This window comes from Bos mutus, chromosome 22 (assembly GCF_027580195.1).
Source record: "Bos mutus isolate GX-2022 chromosome 22, NWIPB_WYAK_1.1, whole genome shotgun sequence".
Taxonomy (NCBI): domain Eukaryota; kingdom Metazoa; phylum Chordata; class Mammalia; order Artiodactyla; family Bovidae; genus Bos; species Bos mutus.
The window spans coordinates 52632048-52658536 of NC_091638.1; the positions used below are offsets into that span (position 1 = coordinate 52632048).

The 26489-nt window shown below is 61.6% G+C and overlaps 2 protein-coding genes across 12 annotated transcripts in view; both read right to left on the reverse strand.

Annotated features, from left to right (window-relative positions):
- Positions 1–1299: 1299 nt before the first annotated feature.
- LOC102288172 (death domain-containing membrane protein NRADD) lies at positions 1300–5107 on the reverse strand. Of its 4 annotated transcripts, none has more exons than XM_070360366.1 (6): positions 4026–4815; positions 3450–3605; positions 2756–2950; positions 2324–2507; positions 2066–2208; positions 1300–1968 (listed from the first exon to the last, which is right to left on the reverse strand). In XM_070360366.1, exons 2-6 carry the CDS (start codon positions 3490–3492, stop codon positions 1649–1651), a joined length of 885 nt encoding a protein of 294 aa, XP_070216467.1. In that variant the 5' UTR covers positions 3493–3605; positions 4026–4815; the 3' UTR covers positions 1300–1648. The 4 variants fall into 4 exon arrangements, with proteins under 4 accessions (XP_070216467.1, XP_070216468.1, XP_070216466.1 ...); XM_070360367.1 differs by lacking the exon at positions 4026–4815 and adding an exon at positions 3718–4019; XM_070360365.1 differs by lacking the exon at positions 4026–4815 and adding an exon at positions 4822–5107 and having other exon boundaries at positions 1301–1968.
- Positions 5108–5242: 135 nt separating this feature from the next.
- NBEAL2 (neurobeachin like 2) overlaps positions 5243–26489 on the reverse strand; it is a 30411-nt gene continuing 9164 nt past the window's right edge. For 3 of the 8 annotated variants that reach the window (XM_070360352.1, XM_070360355.1, XM_070360354.1), the window contains 52 exons: positions 26352–26480; positions 26169–26250; positions 25962–26086; positions 25709–25791; positions 23910–23995; positions 23535–23817; positions 23274–23380; positions 22705–22785; positions 21198–21281; positions 20697–20795; positions 19787–20400; positions 19572–19704; positions 19374–19493; positions 18854–19175; positions 18554–18636; positions 18363–18455; positions 18004–18178; positions 17743–17876; positions 17223–17382; positions 16907–17009; positions 16581–16734; positions 16316–16474; positions 15969–16128; positions 15709–15794; positions 15032–15538; positions 14223–14401; positions 13983–14142; positions 13609–13746; positions 13161–13517; positions 12925–13074; positions 12623–12780; positions 12344–12468; positions 12122–12257; positions 11478–11638; positions 11060–11376; positions 10864–10959; positions 10374–10498; positions 10151–10291; positions 9853–9983; positions 9644–9753; positions 9429–9546; positions 9204–9301; positions 9017–9133; positions 8339–8428; positions 8151–8260; positions 7864–8036; positions 7629–7723; positions 7270–7386; positions 7016–7174; positions 6791–6939; positions 5804–5939; positions 5243–5727 (listed from right to left, as the gene is read on the reverse strand). In XM_070360352.1, coding sequence (XP_070216453.1) covers positions 5623–5727; positions 5804–5939; positions 6791–6939; positions 7016–7174; positions 7270–7386; positions 7629–7723; positions 7864–8036; positions 8151–8260; positions 8339–8428; positions 9017–9133; positions 9204–9301; positions 9429–9546; positions 9644–9753; positions 9853–9983; positions 10151–10291; positions 10374–10498; positions 10864–10959; positions 11060–11376; positions 11478–11638; positions 12122–12257; positions 12344–12468; positions 12623–12780; positions 12925–13074; positions 13161–13517; positions 13609–13746; positions 13983–14142; positions 14223–14401; positions 15032–15538; positions 15709–15794; positions 15969–16128; positions 16316–16474; positions 16581–16734; positions 16907–17009; positions 17223–17382; positions 17743–17876; positions 18004–18178; positions 18363–18455; positions 18554–18636; positions 18854–19175; positions 19374–19493; positions 19572–19704; positions 19787–20400; positions 20697–20795; positions 21198–21281; positions 22705–22785; positions 23274–23380; positions 23535–23817; positions 23910–23995; positions 25709–25791; positions 25962–26086; positions 26169–26250; positions 26352–26480 — 8113 coding nt within the window. In that variant the 3' untranslated portion in view covers positions 5243–5622. Of the gene's footprint in view, positions 5728–5803; positions 5940–6790; positions 6940–7015; positions 7175–7269; positions 7387–7628; positions 7724–7863; positions 8037–8150; positions 8261–8338; positions 8429–9016; positions 9134–9203; positions 9302–9428; positions 9547–9643; positions 9754–9852; positions 9984–10150; positions 10292–10373; positions 10499–10863; positions 10960–11059; positions 11377–11477; positions 11639–12121; positions 12258–12343; positions 12469–12622; positions 12781–12924; positions 13075–13160; positions 13518–13608; positions 13747–13982; positions 14143–14222; positions 14402–15031; positions 15539–15708; positions 15795–15968; positions 16129–16315; positions 16475–16580; positions 16735–16906; positions 17010–17222; positions 17383–17742; positions 17877–18003; positions 18179–18362; positions 18456–18553; positions 18637–18853; positions 19176–19373; positions 19494–19571; positions 19705–19786; positions 20401–20696; positions 20796–21197; positions 21282–22704; positions 22786–23273; positions 23381–23534; positions 23818–23909; positions 23996–25708; positions 25792–25961; positions 26087–26168; positions 26251–26351; positions 26481–26489 lie in introns of those variants that run through there. The other 5 variants (XM_070360356.1, XM_070360357.1, XM_070360350.1 and 2 more) reach the window with 4 other exon arrangements.

A 26489-nucleotide genomic window follows, 5' to 3' on the forward strand; every position in this document is an offset into this window, starting at 1 on the left:
TTTTACACAAGGCTCCAGGTTTCACATTTTCCCAGGAAATCTAGGCAGCCTTTTGTTAAAGGGTGGTGACCAGGGAGTTGCCAGGTTTTAGAAAGGACCACTTTGACGAGGAATTCTGTTACTTCATTTCTCCTGGAGTGTTTTGTTGTTTTTGTTTTTTGTCAAAATCCTTCCCTTCCAGTCACCCTTTGAAACCTTTAGGCTCAAATCCCCTCAATGGTGATGAGGGTTACTGGCTAATCCAGGGCTGGTTCATTCCTCTCAATGCAGGATTTCACACTCATTGCCGATCTAATCCTCCACAGTCCTCTGGCCAACTCCCTGCCTGTACGATGTCTGCAGTGCTTTGGCCTGTTTAAAGCTGACCGAACACCAAGCCTTTCTTTTCTGGGTTATTGCCCAAGGGTCATCTCCGGATGAGGGTGGCTCCAAACCTGCCCTGATCTTAAGGATAAGAGTTAGAGGGTTAAGCAGCCCTGGTAAACTCTGAGGAACAGCAGCCGCAGCGGTCTCCCAGCACAGCCAACACTGGTCACATCTCAGCGAGGGGACGGGGTCTAGCCTGGGCACTTGGATGGTGACTGGATTCACGTCTGCTGAGCTTAGGTGGCTGTATTTCTTCAGCACTCTGATCCTGATGGATGCCAGGATGTAGCATTTTTCCTTCCTAGGCAGGGCCTGTCTGCTGTAGCAACACCCTGGAAGCACAGTGACGGACCTGCCGCTCCTGCATTCAGGGCGGCCATATGCGAGGGATGCAGGTGGTCTGGCTGCAGCTGCCCTGTCCTCAGGTAGGTGGGATGACCTGCCTGTCCTTGGCTTGTGTGGAAGCATCTTTGGACCTCCCTCTCCCGAGTCTGGAATGTGGGTCCTGAAAGGAGAACACTTTCTTCCTTTTTCTCACCTAAAGATGCCTGGAGGCCCTTGGGAACAGAGTCCTAGTTCCCCAGGACCAGTCTGCCTCTTACTGCCTGCCCAGGAGGGGGCAGGCTTCCAGCCTCCCCTTGAGGCTAGTCACAGCCCAGATGAGGAAAATGGTCTCAAACCTAAGGCCTGAGAGTCCTAGCAGGTGGGAGGCTTCTGAAGGTGCCAGTCTATTGTTCTCCAGCTAAGGAAGCGTAAGTTCAAAAAGGAAAGTGCTTCCTAACACACTTCAGCTGGGGAATAGCAGATGCAGGATGTGAGCTCGACTCTGCCCACAGAACTCACCCATCTTCTGCGGGTACACACTCTGTCTCGGGTGCCTTTCACCTTAGGGAGCCCAGCCTTTTCCTAGGCCTCTGCCACATTAGCTACCCAACTGTCTCACAGGCCCACGGAGCCAGACAGAGCCTACAACAGTCCAGAGTTGCCTTTAATATGGGGTACAAAAGTAGAAAAAACAGTTGAGACTATGCGGAGGTGAGTGGGGATCGGGGCAGGGCAAGACTGCTACTCCCTGTCTGGCTGTCTCCCGCCCACATCCTGATCCCTGTCCTGGAAGAAGGCAGGGGGAGGGGAGGTGACTGGTGTTTTGTGTGTCCCCCCAAAACAGAACAAGCTGAGGTCACCAATGCCAGGAAGCCCATAAAGGGGAAGGTATATGAGGTGGGGGTGGTGGGGAGCACCAGAGCAGGTTCCCTGAGAGGCCAGGCTGTGGAGCCACAACTCACACCACAGAGCAACCCTCAGCCGGGGAGCTCAGAGCCCGAATCACGTCTTCACGGCCCATGGCAGCAAGGGCGTCTGCTAGCGCTCTGAGGGTGGCGCCACTGCCTTCCTGGACAGCCCAGTCCCTCAGCAGGGCAGAGGCGGGCCCTGGGCTCCGGGCCATGGTCTCCACTGCCTCAGCCTGGTAGCCCAGGCGGCCCGCCAGGCCCCGCCAGCTGTTGGCCGGTTCACCCGACACCTCCAGGAGCCGTTCCACTTCCTCCTGCTGCTGCCGAGGAAGGTGGAGGTACAGCCGGCAGCCAAGTTCAGGTGGCGGCCCTGGGATGGGAGATGTGAGGGGCACGCGAGGGTTAGACAGACTGGTACGACGGGGCTGGGCAGGTCTAAAGGGCGACAGGTAGGGGAAGGGGCTCACCTTGGCTGGGGGCACAGGGCTCCAGGCCAGCTGGAGAGTCCCGGAAGACACTGCTGTCCCCATGTAGCTGGTCCCTGCTGAGGGCCCCCAGCTCTGCGGTCCGAGCTTTGGCCAGCTGCTGCCTTTGTTTGCGTGAGCGCCAGCTGTGGGGAGCAGGGGGAACCTGCCAGCCTGCTCCAGCCTTCACTGAGATGGCGAGCTGGCTGGGAGTCCAGACGGGGAGGAGGGGTACCCCAGGGCAGTGCCTAGACCACCTACCACTTGAAGACCACGTAGGCAAGCAGACCAAGGACCACGGTGGCCAGGAGGGCACAGTAGACAGGGATGATGCTGCCTGAGGCCCCTGGGGGCTCAGGGGAGAATGGGGAGGAGGTGCTGGGGGCCAGGGCTCCCCCTGCCGCTGCCCACACCCCTTCCCTGTCCTGCTCCCTCCGGGTCTTATCTGTGGAGAAAAGTACAGACAGGGTCAGCGGCAAGGAATCAAGACCAGGGGTCGATTTTGCTGCTAGAAAAGGTGGAAATCATAGCCCCTACTATGGAGTGACAAAAGCTCATACCATGACAACAAAAGCTGACTGGCTCATTCCCTACCATCACCTCCCACAGCCTCCCCTTGGCTCGCCACGCTTGGACACCTAGCCCCGGATGTACCTTCTCCAGGCTTCCAGACGTCTGCTCTTGCTGGCTTACCTTTGCTCCCAGGCAGCAATCTCCTGCTCTGGGAAGTCATCCTTGGTGACTCCCAGTCTCTCCCTTTCCTGGCTCCTGGGGCACCTCCTCTGTCTACAGTGGCACTAAACCGTGTCCTGTCGCCCCAGCAAGTCTGGTCTGTGCACGCACAGTCATTCACGCTAGTCCCTGTGGAAGCCTCTGTGCACGGGAGACCTTGCAAATTTTTACAAAATAAAAGTGAACCAGGGGCTTCCTTGGTGACTCAGTGATAAACAATCAGCCTGCCAATGCAGGAGGCATGAGTTTGAGCCCTGATCCAGGAAGACCCCACGTGCTGCAGAGCAACTAAGCACATTGTGCACCATTATGGAGCCTGTGTCTAGAGCCCGTGCTCCACAACAAGAGAAACCATTGCAATGAGAAGCCCATGCACCACAACAGAGTAGCCCCTGCTTGCCACAACTAAAGAAAAGCCCTCACAGCAACACAGACCCAGCATAGCCAAAAATAAAAACTGAACCAGAAGGCAAGTAAATGCTGCTGCTCACTTCTGCCAGCAAGTCAGTTGTCCCTACAATCCAGTGCAGGCAGGGCACCAAAAACAAAATGCTCCAGGGCTGTGACCAGACTTGTATGTGGTCTGCAAGACCAGGGACCCATGGATACCTCCCATCCTACCCAGTGCCCAAAATCTGGATCGAAAAGTACTTACCCACATGGACCATGGCTTCCCTGTGGCTGGAGTTCTGCAGCATGGTTCTACCAGCTAGCAGTGCTCCCAGTGGCTGCACTTCTTAGAGGAGGTTTTTGGAGTGTCGTGAGCAGCGCACAGAAAAAGGAGCTGGGAGACCTCTGAGTCCAGCAGGGGCTGTGTGTAGGAACAAGGAGGAAATCCCTCAGGCTGCAAGTCAGGAGTCCCTTGGGGTAGTCTGCCCCCTCTGCTGGCTCATGTCATCCTGATTCATTCCAGGGCTGCGCACCTCCCCATCTTCCCACTCGCCAATCTGGACCAGTTTCCTCTGGTGTCAAATGGGGTGGAGCTGATACTGCTGGTCCCAGCTGGCCAAAGCTGGAGGAGACCAGAGTGCAGCTGTCTCAAAGACTTGGCAAACCCCGGGTGTGAGTCCAGAGCCAGCACAGGAAGACCAGGGAGACTCCCGTCCCCCATAAGCCAGAGCCAGGCGGAGACTCACTGGCTGATGGAAGCTCCCCAGAGTTCCTAGAAGAGCACAGTTCCTGGGGTGACTAACTCTCACTCCTGCCTCCAGGGTCAATGTCCAGCCCTTACCTCCTGGTCAGGGGCAGGATGGGAGGCTTCCTTGGTGGGTTCAGCCAACACAGTGGGCCCAGAGGTACCCGGGCCCTTTCTTATCTGGGAATTTGGAAAGGGCCTGCAGGCTGGAAATCTGAAGAACACACAGTTCCAGGACCCATCTGTCCTTACAGGGCTGATCCTGCTGGGACCTCCCTCCTGAGGCCTGGATAGAGAGACCCTGGACTGGGCAGAGAAGGGGAGCTTGCCTGGAAAAGGGATGGAGATGAGACCTGGGCGAAAGTCCTGTAACTCCCCAACATCCACATCTGGCCCAACCCCTGCACTCCAAATTCACTTCCCTCCATAAGGCCAGGGGCGGATGTGGACAGCAAAACGCACACTAGACAAGTGGGTCTGGCATGGAGCCTGTGGCGACCTTTGCAACATGAAGGATGTGTATGTACATTTGTGTCACTTACCACATAAGGAACCCTGCCTGGATCGGGGTTGGCGGGTGAGCCTGTGACTAATGCTAGCTCGCAGAGACAGCCAGGCCTTGTGCCCGACCCACCTCGAGCTGCAAGACTGGAGCCTCTACCAACCCCTCCTCCACACACACCCATCTGGAGGCCCACAAATATGCACACATGCGCACACAGGAACACCCTAAACGCCCACACTACCCTGACTTCCCACAGGCATCCCAACCCAGATGCTGGCACCACAACCGCGCAGGATTTTGGCTCCAGAATGGGGGAGGTACAGAGAGGCAGCCACAGCTCCCTCCTTCCAGGAAGACCCGACGCTATGTCCCCAACCCGCTCCTGACCTGTGGTGGCTGACCCTCCGTCGGTCCCAGGATCGGTTTTGCCTGCAGGATGGGGCCTCCCGGCCTTAAGCCAGCAGGGAACACGCAGTGGAGTCCCTGGAGAGGCCAGGTTTTCACCCGGCGGAGACGAAAGCGGGCGGCAGAGGACTGGACACCGAGGGGGCGGGGCGATGATGGGGGCGGGGCCGCCCACGGTCTGGCCCCGCCCGGACCAGGAACCCGCACATGCGTGGAGGTGAGCCTGAAGCGGAACTGGGCGTGAAGCTGCCAGAAAAACCGGCCCGGGCCCCTAGGGACAGGGGCGGCGTAATTGGGGGGCTAGGGGCACGGTGCGGTGTGGATGCTCATGGACCAGGGGACGCCAGCCCAGGGCGGTGGCCAGTGCCAGTTAAGACGCGCACACATGCTCGGAGGCAGAACAACTACAAAACTAGTCCATGTTTATTGCTGAGATGCGAGAGCGGGAGGGGTCGCCCTTAGGATTAAGGCCACAGCCCGGCCCCTGTGCTCCGCCAGGACCGGGGATCGGGAGCCTGGGCTCCCCACCCCAGACTGTGCAAAAAGTGCTGTGCGGCCGCTGGGGCCAGTGCTGGGACTCCGGGCGGCCCCTCTGCCGGCGAGGGGCAAGATTTCCTGGAGTGACATCGCCCGCCAATCCCTGAGCTGGGCAGAGGTGGGGCCCCGCCCACCCCCGCCTGAGTGTGGGCGGGGTGTCCCCCCGCCCCCCGAGGGCTCTCGGGCGGAGCCTACTGGGGCGAAGCCCGCTGGGGGCGGGGCGGCGCGGCAGGAGGAGGCGGGCTGTCAGCGGGCCTCTCCAGGATTGTACTCTGTCTCCCCAGAGGACACCTGGGAGATGCGCCGGGAGGAGGACCGCCACAACTTCCGTGCAAACTGGCTGCTGCGCACCTAGTGGGAGCAGGCATGGGTAAGCCAGAATCAACGCTCCCACCCTGTGCAAGGCCCACCCTGCCCGCATTCTCACCTCTGAGGGCTGCCCTGCGCCCACCACGATAAGCTTGCCGTCTTCCAGCCCCACGAGCACGTGGCTGCGCTCCTTGGTCACAGCCACGCTGCGGATCGGCACCTTCATGGGCAGGGGAGGAGCGGCTGGCAGCAGTCTGGAGGGAGGGAAGGAGGTGATATATACAAACTTGCAACTGCAAGGAGTTTTGCATCCAGCACATAGTTGTCTCTTCATTCTCCCATCCACCTCCCAGTCCTCATTTGAAGGATGGCTGGAGGAAAATCCTGACAAAAGGGTCCCACACAAGTGTGTGCCTAAAAGAGGCCCAGGGCAAGATCTCCCCATTGGGGGATGGGAGGACAGAGACAGGCCTTGAAGAATGTGTCCATAGGGCATTTAAAGGGGTTAGGGTCCACGGAGCACCTCCTAGTGTCCCTCTGCCAATAACTACCACCTGAGGGATCATGTGACCAACCTAGACAGCATATTAAAAAGCAGAGACATCACTTTGGCAACCAAGGTCTGTCTAGTCAAAGCTCTGGTTTTTCCAGTAGTGGATGTGAAAGTTGGACTATAAGGAAAGCCGAGCGCCAAAGAATCGATGCTTTTGAACTGTGGTGATGGAAAAGACTCTTGAGAGTCTCTTGGACTGCGAGGAGATCCAACCAGTCCATCCTAAAGGAAATCAGTCCTGAATATTCATTGGAAGGATTGATGCTGAAGCTGAAAGTCTAATACTTTGACCACCTGATGCAAAGAGCTGACTCACTGGAAAAGACCCTGATGCTGGGAAAGATTGAATGCTGGAGGAGAAGGGGACGACAGAGGATGAGATGGTTGGATGGCATCACCCACTCGATGGACATGAGTCTGAGTAAGCTCCAGGAGTTGGCGATAGACAGGGAGGCCTGGCGTGCTGCAGTCCATGAGGTTGCAAAGAGTCAGACACGACTGAGCGACTAAACTGAACTGAGGGATCACAAACCCATAAACAGTGAGGCTCACTTGTTCAAGTGGAGGATGTGCAGGGCACACTGGGCCGTGCCCAGCAGAACAAAGTCCTCTGTCACCGCGAGGGCTGTGGGCTGCTCCACCAAGGGCAGTGAAGCCCGCAACCTCCCATTCACTGAGTACAGGTGCAAGGAGTAGGTGACCTGGAGGAAGCAGGACGTGTTAGCAAGGACAGAATCCCAACTACCCCTATCTTGGCTGGGCGCCCCTTTCCCATACCTGAGCCCCCAGACGCTCCCGCGCTGAGCTCTGCACCACAATCTGGCCCTCAGACCCCAGCACCAGGTGGGACACAGGTCCAGGCAACGTGCTTCCTGGAGGGCTGAGTGTGGCCACAAACTGGCCACGGCGCACCGTGTGGATGATCACAGTTCCGTCCTGCAGGAAGGCAGCTTAGGGTGCTGGGCACAGGCATCTGGCTCCAGGGGCAGGGCCCAGCAAACAGCCTCCCCTGGGCACAGGCAGACACACACCTCCGATCCGGACACCGCCATGTCAAGTTCAGTGCTGATGGCCACACAGCTCACGGCAGCCTCATGCCCATACAGGATCTGCACGGGCTTTGATGCCAGCCCCATTGAGAGACCATTCTGTGGGGAACACCAGGGCTGGCTCAGGACTGAGGCACCCCACCACCTTGGCCCCAGAGTGAGAAGGCTAAAAGCTCAGAAAAGTGAAGGTCTGATCCAAAGTTAGACAGTTGGAGCCCCAGACTCGCTCACGGTAGTAGTAGGAAGGGGAAGAGAGCAGGGTAGGACTGGAGGCCCACTAGAGGGGCAGATGGGCCGCAGATCTGGACCAAGGGGGCCCACGGGGCTGCCACCCAGCACACCTGCTGCATGAGCCGCCACACCATGCATGTGGTGTCTCGGGAGCCTGAGATGAGGTAGATGCCACAGGTGTCCAGCGCAAGGCAGGTTACTACATCTGCACAGGAGAGGGGAGGAAACGGGACGGGAAAGAGAGAGGGGAGGGGAGAAGAGGGAAAATAGAGCAGTTACCCCTCCCTGGCCAGCTCCGGAGCCCTGCTCCCACCCGCATAACCTGAGCTCCCAGGCAGCACGTACCAAGGTGGCAGCGGAGCTGGCTGAGCAGCCTGCCCCGGGGCAGCACAGTCACTCGCAGGCTGCCATCCCAGTGGCCACCACTGAACAGCAGCTTTCCGTCCGGGGACACTGCCAGGGCTTGCCCACTCACACCACTGCCTGGAACCCACGGGCCGCTCAGCAGTCGCTGCATCCTGACCCAGTGAGGAGGACCACAGGTGAGGCCAGGCTACACAGGAGACCCTCGCCTTCAGAGACCTTGGCCAGAGCATTTAGAGCCCACCCTGGCCCACAACCCTCTGTCCTACTTGGGGTTGCCCATGGTGGGGTCTTTGCTGAAGCTGAAGTAGTTGCTTATGTTTCGGTCATAGGGCAGCCAGCTGTGGGTCCCCAGCAGCCCACTGGCACTCACGGTCACCTGGGCGAGAGAGGACAGAGGTGGGTTGGGGCAGAGTCGGGGGTGGAGCTGAGGTGGGGCCCGGCCCGGTGCACTTACCAACAGGTCTGCGGAGCCCTGGGTGATGAAGGAGTGGGGTTGCCGGTGGGGAACCAGGGCCAGCACCAGGGGCACGCCATCGCTGATGACCTGCGGGGGCAGGGCGGGACTAGCTACCCGAGCAGCCGGCTAGAGCCCCCACCATGCTACCTGCTTCTTGGCCCTCAGCCCCGGGGCATCACGTGACAGGCAGAGGTCACTCTGAGAGACATGCAGAGAGCAGTGGGCCTTCAGGGCATCTCAGGAAGTGAGAGACCAGATGGACAAGGAAGACCCTTCAAGCTTGGGTTCAACCTTGGTCATCCCACCCCACGACTCCACATCTCCGAGTCGGCTAGCGTGAGGAGAGGAGAGCCTGAACACCTTGGAGCTGGGGGCCTTCTGGGATGCAGGCAGGAAGGTGAGGAGAGTATTGAGGCCAGACTCCCTCCTTCTGTTCTCCCTAAGGATGACCAGGGGAGTCAACCTGGCCTGACCCTCCCTCATGAAGATGGCACCCAACCCTCAGTGATGTTTACCTCATATTTCCTCTTATTTCCTCGATATTTACCTCTTATTTCTAAGATGTCTTAATATCAGGGACTTTGATTTAGGTTTTCCATCTCCAAGAGATTGGCAAGGACCGTGGAATTAAATGAACTTCACTGGGTAGGTAGTTGAGACCCTGCTTCCTCTCACCTCTGCAAAGAAGGCCTTTAGCTGGCCCAGGTGCTGGAAGATGCTAGGTGAGTTAGTGTCCAGACGTGCAAGGCGCTGGGCTGCTTCCTCCACGGAAAGCCGAGCTGGATGGGGCTCCTGTGGGCAAGGAACCATTCAGCACCGCGGCCAGGGCCTCCCTGACCACGGTCTTCCCAGCCGGCCTTACCTTCAGCAGCTGACAGGGTGTCTGCCCGAAGTTGCTGATGATGCCCTCCAGCGCCTTCCGCTCCCGCTCATCTGCCACCTGGTCCAGGTCCACAGCCCCTGAGCATCGGCAGGTTGGGGGCGGGGTGGGGTGGGGCGGGGGCGGGCAGTCAGGACTCCTTCTGTGCCCCCTGCACGCCCCATCCTCTGCACCCCAACCCTCACCGGCGTCCAGGGCACCGCTCACCCTCGTAAGTGCAGTAATAGAAGACATTGAGGGCCTCCTCTGCAGCTGGCCCCCGCTGCTTGTAGCCAAAGATGAGGTCGATCCACTCATGCAGGTGGGCAGATACATACTCTGACTCCTAGGGGCAGGGAGGTGGCCGTCAGTCCAGGAACAATGGACCCTCTGCCTCGGCCCTCCCCTCTGGCCACCTGCCGGTATGTGTGCGCACATCTCACCAGTGCCCGGCGGTGCTGCTGGATGAAGTCCTCAGGAGAGCTGGCCCATGGGGGCAGTACCACATCACCCACCTTCTCGTTGGTCAGCTGGAGGCAGCCCAGGTCAAAGCCTGGCACAGAAGGCTGGGTCAGCTGTCTCGCTGTGCCTTCTTCACCAGCTCCCCGGCCACCCTCCATCTTCACGCCTCCCGCCCCCACCCAGCGCCTACCGTTCTGGTTCTCCAGGAAATCGGGGAAGTAGAAGAACTCTGGGATGAGCTCCTTCACATCAGCGGGGCTCTCCAGGCGGGCCTGCCAGGCTGCTGCCACTGAGTGGAACTGCCGGTCCGAGCAGTCGAAGCTGGGGAGGGGCACGGGCCAAAGTGAGGCAGTGAGAAGGGAGACAGGGAATGAAAAGGTGCAGCCCTGGACAAGCAGGGAGCCAGCCTGTCCAGGATGCCTGGAAGACCCACCCTTCCCTCATCCACCCTGCCCACCGCCCCACACCATCTGCCTGCCCCTCCACACCGGCCACTCTGCAGCTGGACGTGCAGGGAGGTGAATGGTTCCACGCGGATGAGGTAGTGCATCACGCCAGCCGCATTGGAATAGTGGGTGCCATAATGGAACTTGTCGATGGTGCCCGCTGGGTCCTCGAAGCTCTCATACCTAGAACCACGGTTGGAGGGAATCAGTGGAAGCCCTCCCTGGTCCACCCCAGCCCCGAGCCCAGCCTTGCTCATGCACTCACTTCTCCTTCACAAGCTGGGCGTGCTTGGGGTTCACCACACCAATGGGCTTGGACAGGTCCCGGAAGACGGCTGGGTTGCTGAGGTCCAAGGTTGGGGACACGTAGTCCTGTAGGACCCAGGGGAACTGGCCGCCCACCCGGGCAGGAGCTGCATGAGGGTCCTGATGACCTACATGGCCAGCCTGCCCTGCCCGCACCCTCACCCTCAGGAAGATGGGTGGAGCCCACAGGTGGGGGTGCACCACGGGGAGCAGGAGGGATTGTCTGAGACAGGATTTCCTTCAAGAACAGAGGCCAGGAGGGGAAGGGAGTGGGGCTGGGTGTGCGTGGGGGCAGCAGGGCGTGGGGGACTGAGCCGAGAACAGAGGCCAGGCCTCAGGCAGCACCTGCCCAGGACTGAGCTCAGGGCTTGGCCCTCTATCAGTACCCACACTTGGGTGGACCAGGGCTGGCAGAGCAGAGGGTGGGTGGAGGGGTAGCAGGCCCTTACCACAGGGTACTGAGACAAGTCATTGTAGGTCCGCCCCGCAATGGTGTTGAGCTGCATCAGGTACTCAAAGTTGGAGATCTCTCGCTGCACCCATTTCTGGGGGGGCAAGGATACGAGGTGAGCCGGTGGGCTGCCAGCACTCTCCCCAGTGGTGGGGCTCTGACCTCACCTGACCCCCACCCTCCAGGGCTCTCACCTGCGTAAGACCTGAGGCGCGCAGCATCTCCTGGGGAGAGCGGCTACTTAGGTAGCCTTGGGTAGGGGGTCGCAGACGCAGGAGCCAGGAGTACACCTGGTTCCGCACCTGGGTGTGGGGTGGAATGAGGGAGGGCTGGGGCCTGGGCACGGGGGAAGGGGATGAGGCTGCGGCCCCGCCCGTCTTGCATGGGAAGTTGAGGAAGTAGTTGGCCTGATCAATGAAGAAGAGCTCAAGAGCTGAGCGGCGCAAGTTGAAACGCCGCAGGTGGACCTCGCGCAGCTGGGCCAGTGGGCGCCGGAAGTCATGGCCGATGCCTGTAGGGATGGAGAGCAGGTGCTGGAGCTACCCGCCCCAGCCCCACGAGACCCCAGCCCCCATCCCTGCCGGCCCTCCAGCCCGCTCCAGCAGAACACACCCTCCTCAGTTTCGACCCGCTCGGCACTGCCATCGTAGAAATACACGTGCTGCGTGGTGACCTCCAGCAGCCCTGGGACCACAGCCACCACGGTGACCAGTTGGCACTCAGCTGACAGCACCAGATTCTCATGCTGCTCATCCAGCTCTGCGGCCTCCAACCTGGGGGCCAGCACCCACTTTAGGTACTAGGCTCTGGGACCCCCATTCCCAACCAACCCAAGGACCACACTCTCAAAGTACCACTAAGTTAGGAGGCACGCTGCTCATGATCCCATAGGAGAAGGAGGAGCTGCCCATGGTCCAGACTGGCCCCAGTCCATGCCCTGAAACCTGGGCTTCTAAAGTTCCTGCCAGGACACCAACCCCTGTCCCCAGCCTCCCCTCACTCAGCACCTGCCCACTCCCATGGGCGCACATCCTGGTCTGGCTTCTCAGTCCTGCTCTGGGGTGCCTGGCCATCAAACAGCAACTCTCCATCCTCTTACAGATCTGCCTAACCCTTCCACCTGACTTTGGACTGTCCCTTCAGGGTGGTTAGCCCCACAGCAGGAGGGCAAGTACACTGAGAAGCCCTCTGCCACTGGCAGGCACACATTGGACAGGCCCCCTTGCCCTGGGCAGCTCTTTCCCAGCCCCACTCACAGGGTCTCCAGTGCAGCCAGCTCGTCCTCGCCCAGCTGGTCTTCCTGTAGCTCCTCAGGTAGGCTGCTGACTTTGGCCTCTTTGGTCACAGCGAGAGGCAGTGAGGCCTCCTCGGTGGGTGTCAGGGGGGCCTCACCTGCAATGGGCCCAAGGGTGCTCAGCCAGAGCTGGACAAGACAGGGCTATGAGGTTGGGTGGACACAGCTCGGCACACCCTCTCACCCAGGTTGTCGCGTAGGGCACTGGCCTCCAGGTGAGGGTTGAAGTGATGGTTGGGCACCAGCTTCAGACGCATGCGCGAGTAGGTCTCAGCACTGGAGAGCTTCCAGTGGGGGGTGGGCGGATCCCTACAGATATGACCCCACTTACGGTCATGAGTGGGAAGCAGCGGGTTGCAGACCCCTCTGCCTTCCTCCCAGGCTTCTCCTCAAAGACACTCTCCTGGCCCCTCCCTCCCAAGACCCACCCACCCTACGAGACTCCTCCCAAAGCCCCGCCCACCTCAGGGCCCAGGCCCCACAGGGGCTGGCTAGCTGGCGCCACAGCGCCCCCCAGTGCAGCAGGGCAGTGGAGTGCTGCGCTGCCTGCTGCTTCAGCGCCGCCGCGTATCGCAGCCCCTCGAAGCGCGCCCGCCTCTGCACAGGGTCCAGCACCAGCTCCTGCGGGGTGGGGGTGGAGGAACAGGTGAGGCCCGCTGGGTGCTTCCAGCTCCTCTCTCTCCTCTCAGTCCCAGCAGCCGTCCTCTGGGTCCACAGAGGGCCCAAGTGTGGAGCTGCTCCCGGCCCCCAGGGCAGGTCGCACACCTGGAAGGCCCGACGGCTGCGCGCGCGCTCCCGCTGGCGCCGCTGCCCACTGCTCATGAGCATGTCGTAGCAGGCGTTCCAGAAGCCCGACATGAGGTCGTGACTCTTAGCGTAGGTGTCCATTTCGAACTGTGACATGGTGGGCTGCACCTGGAGGACCGGACAGGGAGAGGCGACCGCGCTCGATGTGGGCCCCCAGCCCCCACTACTTTGCCCGTGCCCCTGGCCCCAGGCACCTGCTTGTCAATGAAGTGACGCCATTCGGGGGTGGCACAGAAGGCCTGGAAGTCCTCGAAGAAGGTGGGGCTCCCGTTGGTGGGCGGCAGGGAAGGCAGGCCCCACTGTAGCCCCAGTGGGCCGTAGGCGCGGTCCAGCAGCGTGCGCACCAGCGGCACCAACCACGAGCAGCGCTCTGCAGCAGCGGCGGCGACTGGGGGCTCCCCGTTCTCGGTGGGGGTCTCTGATGGGGAGGTGTTCAGCGCCCGCGCCAGCGCCGCCTCCAGCTTGGAGAGCACGTAGCAAGCCTCCTCTCGGCGCATGGGCACTGCGGTCTGCAGCAGCGCGTGCAGCTTCACGTAGGCTTGGGCGTGCAGCTGCGGACGGAAGAGTAGGGGTGTCACTAGCTACTCCCCGAGCTCCCTAGATCCGCTGCGCACCCTCCCCCCACAGCCGCCCTGCGCTCACCTGCGGGTCCTCCAGCAGGATGTAGCCGAGCACCAGGCGCAGGCCGATCTGCGCCATCTCTCGGAGGTCCGCTGTGCCGTTGGCCAGGTGTGGCCAGGCTCCCAGGCGATCCAGCAGGCTACACACTCCTTCGAACAGCTGCCGCACACCATATATTCCAGGTGGCCATCACCAGATGAAGCCAGAAGCCCGTGAGGAGAGAGGGAAGTAAGGTTTGGGCTGGGGGCCAGAGAGGGTTTCCACATACAGATAGACCTCTGCTCACAGATACCAGAGCTGAGGTCCCCATGATTGCACATGTATACTCAGCCACTCTGCAGACCAAGAGCCCTCCGGGCATGTGAACACAGTGCTCCTGCCCCGAGCTGCCATACCTTCTCACTCCACAGCTCCTGGTTACCATGGCCCTCGGCACACAGGAAGTCCTGCAGCAGACGCAGCAGCCAAAGCGCCTGCTGGGTGAGGCTGGCCAGGACCCCAGGGGGGGCCTCTTTGATGTCGGTCAGGGCTGACTCCAGCATCATCTCCAGGAGGCTGGAGGGGAATGAGGGACTCTGGTGTCTACCTGACTGCCTTCTGGACCCCCAGGCTTCCCCACAGCCCTGCTCCCTCACCTGCGCTTGATGCAGTCTGGTGGGCGCACCAGCGTGGCTGAGGACCCCAGCTGGGTGAGCACGGAGAAGACCTGGCCGCGCTCCCGCCAGGCGGCCTCGTCACTGCCATCCACACCCCGCCACGTCACTGAGAACAGCACGTTGGTGAGCAGGTTACAAAGCTCCTCCTCACAGGTTTGCTGTGGACACAGGGGGTGTGTGGAGTGCAGGCTGGGGAGGGAGGGAATCACTGCCCCAGCACCATCCCTGTTCAGCACCTCTGCCCACCCACTAGTAGGCACAGCAGGAGGCTGAGCCTTTGGCCAACGGCCCAGCCAGTGTGCTGCTGAGGGCCTAGACAAACAGTGTGGGACTCGACCACCACCTGAGTTCCAGGGAGGATCCTGGGGTTCCAGGATTCCTAAGAGGAGATGAGGCAGTTCACATAGTTACCTCACAGGCCTCAAGGACTGTCCCAGAACCCTCTGGAATAATGCCATTGAATAAGCAAAGGCCCCTCCCCAGATCCAGAAGCACAAGGCAGGACTCTTAGAGCCATGCTGCTCACCAGCCCTGAAAAGCCCGTGTCCCACAGGCTCTCAAGGGCCTTCCAAAGCCTGGCAAGTGCCCCCAGCTGTCTCAGCACAACTTGCCCTGTTCTGGAATATCCGCCACCCCTCAGAGAACACACTGCAGAGGAAAGTTATGAGGGGGCAGCGCTGGACCTGACCGGCCGTCACAGCCCTGATGTCAAACAGTACCACACCTCTGGAAAAGCTCCACTGGCTGCCCTGGGCCCCCGAGGAGCCCTACCTCAGAGCCCGCCTCACCTGAGGGTTGCTGGTATTGGAGGTGTCATCCCCACTGATGGTGGGCTCTGGCAGGCTGCCGTCCTCCAGCACGTTGGAGAGACTGGAGCTGTGGCGGCCCTGGGCCATAGGGAAGGGCCGGGGTCCATCGAGTGGGGATGGTGTGCCAGGCTGGCTGGCTGGAGTGACAGTCCCGCTGCCACTGCCACCACCGGCAGTATTTCCTGAGCTCACACTGGCCCGCTCCAGGCCCAGCTCAAAGGGGGTGGCGAACGGGGAGAGGGCGTGGTAAAAGGCATCAGGGTCAGGGGCCTCTGGGGGCAGGAAGACGTCTGAAGGCTCAGGCGACTCGGTGGGTGGCTTGTGTGAGGCTGGCTCCGGGGAGGTGGGTGGCTCAGGGGTAAAGGGCAGGGGACTGCCGGCTGTGACAGCTTCCAGGACAAACAGCCGGGTCAGCACATCCTGCCAGCCGGCCTGGCGGGCCAGCAGCCGCACTATGTCTGGCTGTCCGTAGATGAGGTGGAAGAGCTGCCAGGCCAGGGCACAGGAAGTGAGGGACTCACTCGACAGCCTGCCCCAGCACCTCCTCAGGGGGCCTTTGCACGGGAGGCCTGCAGAGACCCCTCATCCCAGGCAGGCAAAGCCCTCAGGGTGGAAGCCACCCCACACCCCCAACAAAGCTTTCACTTTCCACTCACCTGACGACAAATGTCCAGGCGGACGCTGAGGTCAGCCTGGAGGGACAGTTGCACCACAGCCAACAGATCAGAGAGGTTCAGGCAATCTGGGAAGATGGCCAGAAAAGGCCTGAGGGACTGACCCCAGAGGGGAACTGTGCCCCGTTGCTGGGTCAGCCTCGGCCCTTGGACCAACACCTTCCTGATTCCCACCTGCCCTGTCTCCTGGATCCATGTCATCCCTCTACCTGGCCTGCCTCTTGGCCCCGCCCAGGTTGTACCTGCCCCCAGGAACAGCTTGTAGAGGCCCTGGCAGAGCTGGGGGGAAACGGCGCCGTCTGGCAGGCAGGCAACGAGACCCTGGAGACCACACTCTCGCAGCCGGAGCCGCTGACGGCTGCGCTCAGGTAAGCGCTCATTCTGTTGCAGTCTGCGCAGGATCTGTGTGGGGTCATCATCAAGGGGAAGGAGTTACTGTAGGAGGGTAAGCCACCACACAGGGGTGGGGCTCCAAGAGAGGCCTGCAAAGACAGCTCCACCCACTAGCCCAGGGCCTTCTGCCTATCCCTGGACTCAGGCAGGAGCCCCAGTGAATGAGAATGCAGGGTTCGGGGGGAGCTAGATGTACCTTGCAGACTCGGTCGGGCAGCAAGGGCATGGGCCTCGGCCTCACCAGCAGTGCCAGCAGCACCTCAAGGTTCCCCGGCTCCAGCAGGAAGACAGCCAGAGACTCCTGTGCTGGGGAGCCTTGCAGCAGCGCCAGCAGCAGATCCAGCGCACCCACCACCTGGGGACACAAAGGCTTACGCTAATCGCACCCAGCCCCAAGGCCCGCAACATGGTCCACGCTCCACCCCTCATCCAGGCTTCACCTCTGCCAACCTCTAGCCTACCTGGCCATCATCACCCAAGGCCGCCAGAAAGTTTAGCACCACCTGCAGGTCATCAGCGGTAGAGCTCCGCACCAGAAACTCCCGGGCCAGGCCCAGGAGTGACGTCTGCACTGTGCGCAGGTCGTCGGCGGGTAGGGGGCGCTCGCGCTGCGGACTGGGCAGGTCCCAGCAGAGAGGTCACCCAGGGCCAGGGAAACCACCAGGACATGGAAGGGAGGCGAGAACACGGAGGGCCGGCAGGTGAGCTGCGGGGCTGAACAGACCTGCCCCCAAGGCCCGAGGCTGGAGCATCAGCACCCCACCCCATCTGTCCCCACCAGCCTCACCTGTAGTGGACACGCAGGGCATCAAGGATGAACTGGACCCCATACTTCTTCCGCAGCTTCTGTCTGTGCTCACGGACTATGCTAGACACATACTGGATGTGGCCTGAGCGGGCATCAGCAGAGGGCTCAGCCCACCAGGCTGCGCTGGGTTCCTTCCATCATCCAGGACAGGGCCATGCCACTGCCAGACCCCCACCCCCACCCCGACCAGGGGAGGGTCGTCGTCCCCTCAGATCAGCTACAGGGCTGTAGCCTCTGAGAACGTCCACTGCCACCCTGGCTGGCAGCATCTCCTCACCCAAGTCGGCACACCTACCCAGGCGCACAGCGAAGTCGCTGAGGGTCCAGAGGTGAAAGTTGAAGAGCAAGTGCTGGTAGAGCAGGTACAGGAGGGGCCCACTGCCCTCGGCTGCCACCTGCTCCATCAGCAGCTGGGCAGACATGAGCACATTCATGTCCATGGCCCAGCTGGGGACCTGGGTGGGGGCAGGAGCTGGGGTGAGATGTCAGGCCTTGTCCACCCACTATCAGGCCTCCCAGTTTCCACCCTGCCCTGCACAGGCAGATGGACACAAACATCCTGGCTGCTCCAAACCCTCTGGCGGCTCCCTGCCCTCTGAAGTACAAGCTCCCAGCCTACTGTGCGGGTGTCCTGCCCCAGCCTGTGCTGGTACTTCCCCAGACCCTCTTGGCCCAACCCTGCCCCGCCTTTCAAATGCCACCTCTCCCAGGAGGCCCTCCCTGACTGATGGCATCAGGCACCCCGGCTTGGTCCCTCCAACAGCCCCTTGGTCAGATGAAGGAGTCCCCTCCCCGCCTGCCCCAGCAGGCCTCACCTTGCGCAAGAGGGCCCCGATGATGGCGGGCCCCTGGCAGTGCATCAGGCTCTCCTGATTCACGGGGTGGCCCTGCAGGAAGTTCCGCAGCATCAGCAGAAAGGCAGCCACTGCATTCTTCTCCATTCGCTCCTCTGCCACCACCAGGAAGGGGACAGGTGTGCGTCAAAGGCCTGTCAGGGGCTACAAGACCTCAAGCACTCCAGCCCCCTGCCAGGCCAAGGTCTTCTCTCACCAACACAGGCACCAGGGACACTTTACCTGAGGACTTGCCCAGTGGGAGAAGCAGGCCCTGGGCACTTTGGCCAGAGGTCAGTTCGGGCCCCACAAGGTCATGTGTTTCTGCTGGACCTGCCTCGGCTTCCTGGGGTTGTGCAGCCACTCGCTCCAGCAGGGGCAGCAGGGCACCCATGCCTCCCACGCAGTTCACCACATCCTGTGGGCAGGGGGCCTCCGTGAGGGCAGCACCCCATCATCTCCTGCCCCCTCCACCCTGCAGACCCTCCAACCTGGAATCCTGGGTCTCCTTAAGACCTCCCAGGGCACGGAGCCACTCCAGCCCACCCTGCACACTGCCCGTGCTCACACTTCCTGCACACACTGTCCACGTGGGCACACACCTTCACGTCCCAGGTCTCCACTCTATGGCCCGTAAGGCGGCCATCCAGCCCATGGCCAGGGGACAGGTCCAAGCAGATGTTGTTTTTACAGGCCTGGGAACAGGGGGTGAGCAAGGCTCAGTGTGGTGGGGGAGGCAGGCGACAGAGGGTGGGAGCCAGGGGAGATTGAGCCAACTGCCCAGCCCCCATACCTGAGGCGAGTAATGGAGGAGCAGTCTGGTGCCAAGTTCACGCAGTTCACCCTCAGGCTTGAAGGGTGCTGTCTCATTGGGCCCTGGAGGTGGGCAGGGGGCTTCAGACCTGGCTGGGCTTGCAGCCAGACCCCACCCAGAGCCTGCCTCTTCTCTGCCTGATCAGAAGACAGACCCTTGGGGATACCCACTCCCCACTGGAGCCCTACTTTTGGGCCTGGACACTTTGTGAGACCCAACCTCTTGGGTCGTGGGAACAGGGGTAGGGCTGGGGCGGGGCGTGGGGAGCACGCTGCATACCCAGGGCGCACAGGACGCGCAGGGCGGCCGCCTGCAGGGCTTCATGGAAGATGGCCACAGCCCCCAGTTCGCCCTCCAGGGAGGTGGGGCTGCCCCACCGAGTGTCCTGCGTGCCAGCAAGGGTGGAGCTGATGCTGCCCTCCTGCAGGGGGGCCACCAGCCCGGACCCCCAGCCAAGCCCTGTGGTGGCCGGGACTGACTGGGAGCGGGTGAGCGAGGGGTGAGTGTGAGCCAGGGCGGCGGGGCCCGGTGGCGCAGGCAGCCCCGTGGTGGTGGTCGTTGTGCGGTGCCCAGCAGACCCGATACAGCAAGACGAGAAAGGCTGTGGGGCCAGGGTTGGGGGGCGGTCGGTCAGGTCACGTTACAGCCTGGGGTTCCACCTTCCTCAGGGACCCCCAAGGCTGCACAGACCCCAGAGGCTGAAGCCTGTGGGGTGGGGGAAGGGAAACAGGGGCTCCAGGGCCCACCCTGTCCAAGGCTGCCCAGCTACCCAAACCTCCCCAAACCCTGCCTGGCACACCTCACTAAGGGACGGGCAGCGAAGGGGTGCTGTCTTGACCAGATGGCCGTCTTTGTAGACGTGGACCAGGTTCTGGCTGAAGGGCCGGCGCCCGGGCACATGGACTATGGCCACACAGTGCTACAACAGAAGCCACGAGATCAGGTGAGGCCCTGGTGTCCCCTGCACCTCCCGGGCCACGTGAGGATGGAGGCTCACCCAGGCGGAGTCGGCAAAGGACACTTCAGGCAAGCTCATGGTCAAGTATTCCTTCCGGGTGCACACAGCCACCACCAGGGTTCCAGCCGCCGTGAAGAAGGCTTCAAACCCCGAGCCACTGCTGGTGAAGAAGCTGAGGGCCAGCCAAGCCGGTTAAGCCTGCTGGTTCTCCCGCTTACCCTGGCAGCCTGCCCTGACCCCTGGCAGTCACCTACCTGTACAGCTGCTTCCGCTGGAGCGGCCGGGTGGGGGTGGGGGTGGGGGCGGGGGCAGGTGCTCCAGCCATGGGGTGCAGACAGAGCCAGGCATGGAAGGTGAAACCAGGGCCTGGCCAGCGCTGCACAGGGGGGACCATGATGCCCGCCATACTGGGTGTTAGGTCAAAGTAGCGTAGGGCTCGTGCTGGGCCCTGGTGCCGGGCCATGCCAGAGAGCGCGCGGATGATGGCACCTGCGTGGCGGGCCTGCCCAGCCTCTGCTCCACCTGGCCCCGAGTCCAACCCTGGCGGCGGGCGAAGCAAGCGCCGCAGCTCCGAGGGCCTTAGCGACACGTGGCCCAGTGCTTGCAGCAGTGCCAACAACTGCTCCTGGCAGCGGGTCCCCAGGGCCACCCCCTCGCTGAGCGTCTCCAGAAGGCAGCCCACCAGACCCGCCTGCACGCACGTGGCACGGCTGGCAGGGCAGCTGTCACAGAGCCACCAGAGGCGCTGTGCTAGGAAGAGCCGCAGCTCAGCCGTGGGCAGGCTCGGCAGCCACCTCATCAGCACCAGCACTGGCTGCTCGTTGCGGATCGGCGGTGGGGGACACGTGCTGTGGTCGCCCTCCACAGCCTGTGGGGGGAGAGGATGGGCTAGCCCCCAGGCATCTGGCATGGAACAGGCCACCCTCACAACAGTGGGACTTCCTGCATCGTCCTGGGACTTGCTAACAAGCAATAGCTTCTGGACCCCATGCAGCTCAGAGTCCTCGCCCCAGTGACCCCGACACACAGGATTAGGACACAGGTCACACTGTGTACGGGCCACAGTCAGTATGGTCCCCCAAAGCGGACAGCTCATTTTCTGTGCTTGCCCTGACTCAGTCCTGGCTGCCCACAGGGACCCTGACCCCCAGCCCCTGCCCTCACCATGTTGAGCAGCTCTTGCAACAGCCGATGGGTGGGGGGACCGTGGCTCTGCAGGACCTCGTGCAGGTGAGGGTAGCCAATGCGCTCCTTAAACACCTCCTGTGCCAGGATGGATGGGAAAGGCGCGAGCACGGATGTGGGCCCCAGGGCATGCTCACAACCCATGGGAACCTTGGAGGAGGTTCAGGGCTCCCTCGCCCAGCTCTGACTCTGGATCACAGTGATAGTAGGGGTGGGGACCCATGGCAGGATGGGGGGGAACGGCTCTGCCTCGGAGGGCTGCAGATGGTGGTCAACCACAAGCATCCGTTCCCCTCCAGCCAGGACACCCAGCTCCCAGGACTAATGACGAATGACCATACCTGCCCCATGGGCTGATCTGCACCCCAGAGGACAGGATGGCCACCTCCCCAGCTCACTTGCTCTGACAGCCATCAGCCAGACCCGTTCTATTTAACTCCACCCCATGGCCCTACTGTAGTGCGACGGCAGCATCCTCACCTTGGCGGAGGGGGAGCCACTCATGATGCAGGTCAGCACTCTGACCACGTGGACTGCAATGGCGTCTGTGTCCTGGTCCAGTACCTTGGGGTGGGGAGGGGCAGTCAGGAGAGGCAGGTGCCAGGATGTCGCAGCTGGCAGCACCCTGCAGTGAAAGGGGTGCAGGGACAGGGGGAGATGCCCCCAGGCCAGTAGCTGAGTGGGCTTGGGGCCCCAAGAGCTGGCACCCTGACATGGACACCAGTGTGTCTACCTTTGCCCAAACTACTGTGACCTTCACCCTGACCTTAGGGCCCCCTCTGAACCGCTTGGCAAGACCCGCTCAGAGAGAGGCCGGAAGAAGCCGAGGCTGGGAAGATCACCAGTGAACGCTTTTGCTGCAGCCCTCTGCCCACCACAGTCTGGTGGGTTCATAGGCCTCAGTCTCCACCCATCCCCACCCAAGCTAGACACACGTGCAGGCAGGCTGGCAAGTGCCCCATCACCCATGATGATTGACAGGGGGTCTGGGGATTTAGGGACAATCAATCACAGGATGTTAGAACCAAAAGAACCTTCGAGACCTTTAAGTCCTACCCTGCCCCTTTCCCCTAGATCCAGGTGGGAACAGAGGCTCAGCCTGGACAGACCTGACGACCCAGGGCATGTGACTCCTTCACCCGGCCCTACAGAGGCGTGAGGGGCCAGGAGGGCTTGACATTGTGTCAGCAGCTGCTAGACTATTTCAGCTCCGTGGAGCCCTTGGCCCCAGCTCTGCCCGACTCCCCAAGGGATCTCAGGCAATCTTCTTCCCCTGTCCAGGCTTCAGATTCCTCATCTGTAACAAGCAGGGGTCTCACCAGCCTCGCCTGCTTTGTAGAGGAATGGACCTGCAGGTTCTCAGAAAACAGCCAAGTGCAATAGACACACGGGGCTGCTTCATGAGGCCAGAGCAAGGGCAGGGCTCCGGACACGGGGGCCCAGGTGTTGAGCCACAGAGGGGGTGCCCCATGAACAGCCCCCAACCAACACCCTACAGCCTCCTGGAGCCCGCAGGTGAGGTGAGCAGGGGGCACGGCATGAGGTCATGAGGGGACGGGGAACTCCCAGGGACCTGCTTAGGGCAAGTTCAAGGATTCAAGCAAAGAAGTGGCCCCATGTGAGGGACCCCCTCTGTGAGCGCCCACAGCCAAATCCCTGAGTATCTGGCCTCCTGTTTCTGCTTTGGTGCAATGGAGCTGGGTGGTTGAGTATCGAAGGTTCCTTCCGGCTCGGCAAAGCCAAACCCCAGCTCCCAGGACTAACACCAGGCAGGGCACAGATCCCTCCTGTGTGGCTCCCTGGGCTGGGGATCTGGAAGGCCGGTGAGACAGCGTGGGGGACCCAGCCCCATCGCTAGGCTCCACCAGGCCTCACACAGATCTGCTTGCTCCCCCTGCAAACTGCAGAAAGACTCAAAGAGGGAGCCCCAAGGGGTACATGCCCAGGGACGTGCGTGACTGAGGTGGTGTCGGCCTGAGGGTGGTACCTTCTGGACATCGGGCTCAGTCAGTAACCAGGTAGCCAGGTCACTGTCCCCCTCAGGGGGCGCCCGGGCCTGCAGGTACAGCTGTGGGGATGCGGGAGGGCATAAGGTGGAGGGGGCAGAGGAGAGAAAAGATGGGGGAAGGGTGGGGTTAGAGCAGGACCTGGGGCGGCTGCCAGGGCTCCCCCCACAGGCAAGGATGTGCCCTGAGCCCCAGGCCAAGTGCCCCCCGGCACAAGGGCAGAGCAGGGAGCTGAGCCACCCACACCTGCCCAGAGGGACAGCTCCGGGGGCAGATGAGTGGGCAGGAGTAGACACTGCATCCGAAACAGCTGAGCCTTCCCTCCTGCCCGACACCTGGGACTGGGGAGAAGGGAAAACGGGGGGCCAGGGCAGCTCCCGTCCGTCTACGACACCCTCTTCCTATGGGGTCCAGAGCATCCTGACTCCAGGCCCTCCCACTGAAGAGCAAGCCACCCCACCAGCCCCAGCGCATCCAGCCCATTTGCTCAGCATCCGTACGTGGTGCCCCTAGCCTCTGGTTCCAGGCCCCTGACCTGGGCCCCGCCCACCTTGCTGTTCTGGATGAGGCGAATCAGGTGTTCAAAGCAGTTGTTGCTGAGGAAGGTGGCCTGCAGCACTGGCCGGTCCTCGCATGCCAGCATCATGGGGATGGCATCTGTGGAGGGGTCAAGGGTCAGCCCCGCCAAGCATCTTGCCAGCACCACCTCTGGTCAGCCTGAAACCTTCCTCCCATGCTGCCCAGGCCGGCCTTTCCATCACCATTTGGGGCTTCCCCTCCTAATGCCACCTCCCCGAGAGGCCATACACACCAAGCATGCTGACCCGCAGGGTGACATGGGCTTCTCCAGGGTCCGGGCTCGGCCCGGCTGGCCAGTCGGTATTAAGGATGCGGAAGTAGCCCTCCAGCAGGGCTCGGAGCTCTGGCCCCCGCGGGGGTGCACGGCTGGCGTGCAAGACGTGTACAGCACCCACCAGCACCTCCAGGGCCAGCGGCACCAGGCGGGGGTCCTGGGCTGGCCTGTGGCCCCAGCCCCGCACCACATCCAGCAGACCCTGCACAGAGCCGGCACTCACAGCCTTCTGCCCGTTCTCCTGCAGGTGTGGGCAGAGATGGGGAGTTGGTTCACCCAGCAGAGAAACCCCGAGACAGCCACTCCCTGGCCCACAGTCTCCTCCAAGCCTACCTTCCCTCCCGCAAGAACAGCTCCAAAGAGGTGGATGAGACGCAGCAGGAGTACAGAAGGCAAGCGGTCTGCATCTCGCAGGCTCTCTGGACGGGAGAGGGGGCAAGACAAGGTCAGCAAGCTTGCAGGGCTGTGGGTCCAGGGGCCACACAAGAGGTGGGTGCCCTGGGGTGGCAGGGGGAGACTGGGAGATCACATCTCAAGGAGAAGACTGGCTCTGCGCTGGGAATCTCTAAAGTGTCGTGACTCTGTGCCAGGGGTTCTCAGGAGGACACAGCCCTTCTTTGGGGAGCTTATAAGGGGCATGGCCCTGCCCTAAGAGCCTAGCCAGATCCCTGGATCCTTAATCCTGAAAGTGAGGACCCCAGGGTGAGCGCCCCCCATACACACTTCCCCACGGCAACCTAGGGTTTAGTTTCTTAGATGCAAATCTCCTGGTCCCTTTGCGCTGTGACGGTTGGAGCTTGCCGTGAGCAGCTCTGGGGGCCCTGCAGTGTCTACTACACAGATACCCCACACACCATCCCCCACACCCGCACTGGGACTTCTAGGGGCTTTCACAGCGTCATATCTGGGAGGCCCACCTGGCCCTGCTCCAGCCAAGCTGGACAGGATGCCAGGACATGAACTGAAACCCAGAGAGCAGAAAGGACCAGCTCTGGGTCACATGAGTGTGTAGGGGCTGGGACCATGCAGGGCTGCCTTGACCGGTGGGATGGGGAGGGAGGCTTCCCCAGGAACAGCACCATGGCTGGAGAGCAGAGAGTGAGTGGGGCTGAAAAGGAAGGCTGTGGGGAGGAGCAGGATGGGATTCTGAGGGTGTCAGGCCCCCAGAGAGGAATTTATAGCACAGAGAACAAAATCCTGCATGTATTAAGAAGAGTACTCAGGCTGTGGAACAGCAGAGCCAGGAAACTCCCCAGGGGCATCTCCCCTCTTGGAGGTGTTGCCCCAACTCCAGACCCAAGCCCACGGCTCCCTGGGGCAACCCAGAAACACTGAGATATTTTCTAGCCCAATACGCCACCGCCTTCCCAAGCTGGCCTACCCCTGTCCAGGCAACACCCTGCCCTAGTAGTGGCTTAGTGCAAGTCACTCAGTCATGTGCAACTCTTTGCCATCCCATGGACTGTAGCCCGCCAGGCTCCTCTGTCCAGGGGATACTCCAGGCAAGAATACTGGAGTGGGTTGCCATTTCCTCCTCCAGGGGATCTTCCCGACCCAGGTCTCCCACATTGCAGACAGATTCCTTTATCATCTGAGCCACCAGGAAAGACCCTGCCCTAGGCCCATCTGAGATCCTGGCCAGTCTCCCTCCAAAGAGAGGAGAGGGGAGACCCAGGGGCATAAGGTGCCCAGGGAGAACATGTGCCCAGAGATGTCCTGAGGGGTTAGCAGGAAGGGGGGACACCTACTGTAGAGACTGTCATGCGGAAGTGAGGAGACTGGGGGGAGCTACAGGGACAAAAAGACTGGACCAGACAGTTTGAAGACGGTCCAGGCCAGAATGGGGTACAAGTCACTGGGGGGATCCAGGAGATAGGAGAGAAGCAGGGAGGCAAATCAATTCCCCCCTCAGAAAAGAAATTACTCATTTTGTGCAGACATGCCCTTCCTCTCCTCTCTGCCCCTCAACTCCCATTTCCCTATAGAGGCCCATTCACATTCCTTCTCCCAGCACCAAGTGCAGCCACAGTAAATGGGTCCTTACTACATGTGCGATGGGGAAACCACAGGAAGGGGCTCGGGTATGAGGGCGGGGCCAGATGGAGCCGAGTGGGATGGGGGTGGGGCCTGACCTCGGAAAAAGGCGCTGAATTCAGAGGGCAAAGCAGCTGGAGGGAACTTGTATTTGCTCTTCTCCTTGGCGCTGATGACTTCCCTGGTGGGGGGCGGGGATGGGGTAGGGGCCAAGGTGAGGCCTGCGCGTCACTCCTCCTGGGTCACACCCCCTCAGGGGCCTGCACCCCGGCCCCTCCCACCCCTGCACCTGGGCCACCCCATCCTCTCCCCGGTCTTCTCTGGGTCCTCTGCCAGTGGGCCACCTCTCACCCCCGGTGCTGGCGCCGCCAGGTCTGGTATGGGTCGAAGAGGCCCTCACAGAGGAGCAGGGCATGCAGGGCTACATTCTCTAGCTGGGGCCCACGGTCCTCCTGCGGTGGTGGGGGTCCTTTCAGCTGTAGGCAGACGGAGAGGGTGGAAGGGTGTTAGCTGGGCCGTGGCTACCACCTGCCACCCCCAGGGTAGAGGCCACCTCACCTCGGCCACCAACTGGGTCAGCAGCGCCAGCACCCGGGGCGCCAGCACCCGGCCCCAGCCCGCCTCTACGTTCTCAGGGTTCCTGATGAGTGAATGATGGGAGAGGTCCCAGTGATATGCCAGTCCCTACCCTGGGCCCCAGCTCCATGCCCTCCCACCGTGGAGAAGACAACAGGGACCCACCTACAGAGGATGACGAAGAGCTTGAGCAGCAGCAGGGCTTGTTCCAGGTCCCCAGCATCCAGCTGCTCGGCCAGCACATGCAGCACGTCCAGAGGGAGCAGCGGCACCTCGGCACCCACCTCCTCTGGCCTGCGGGGG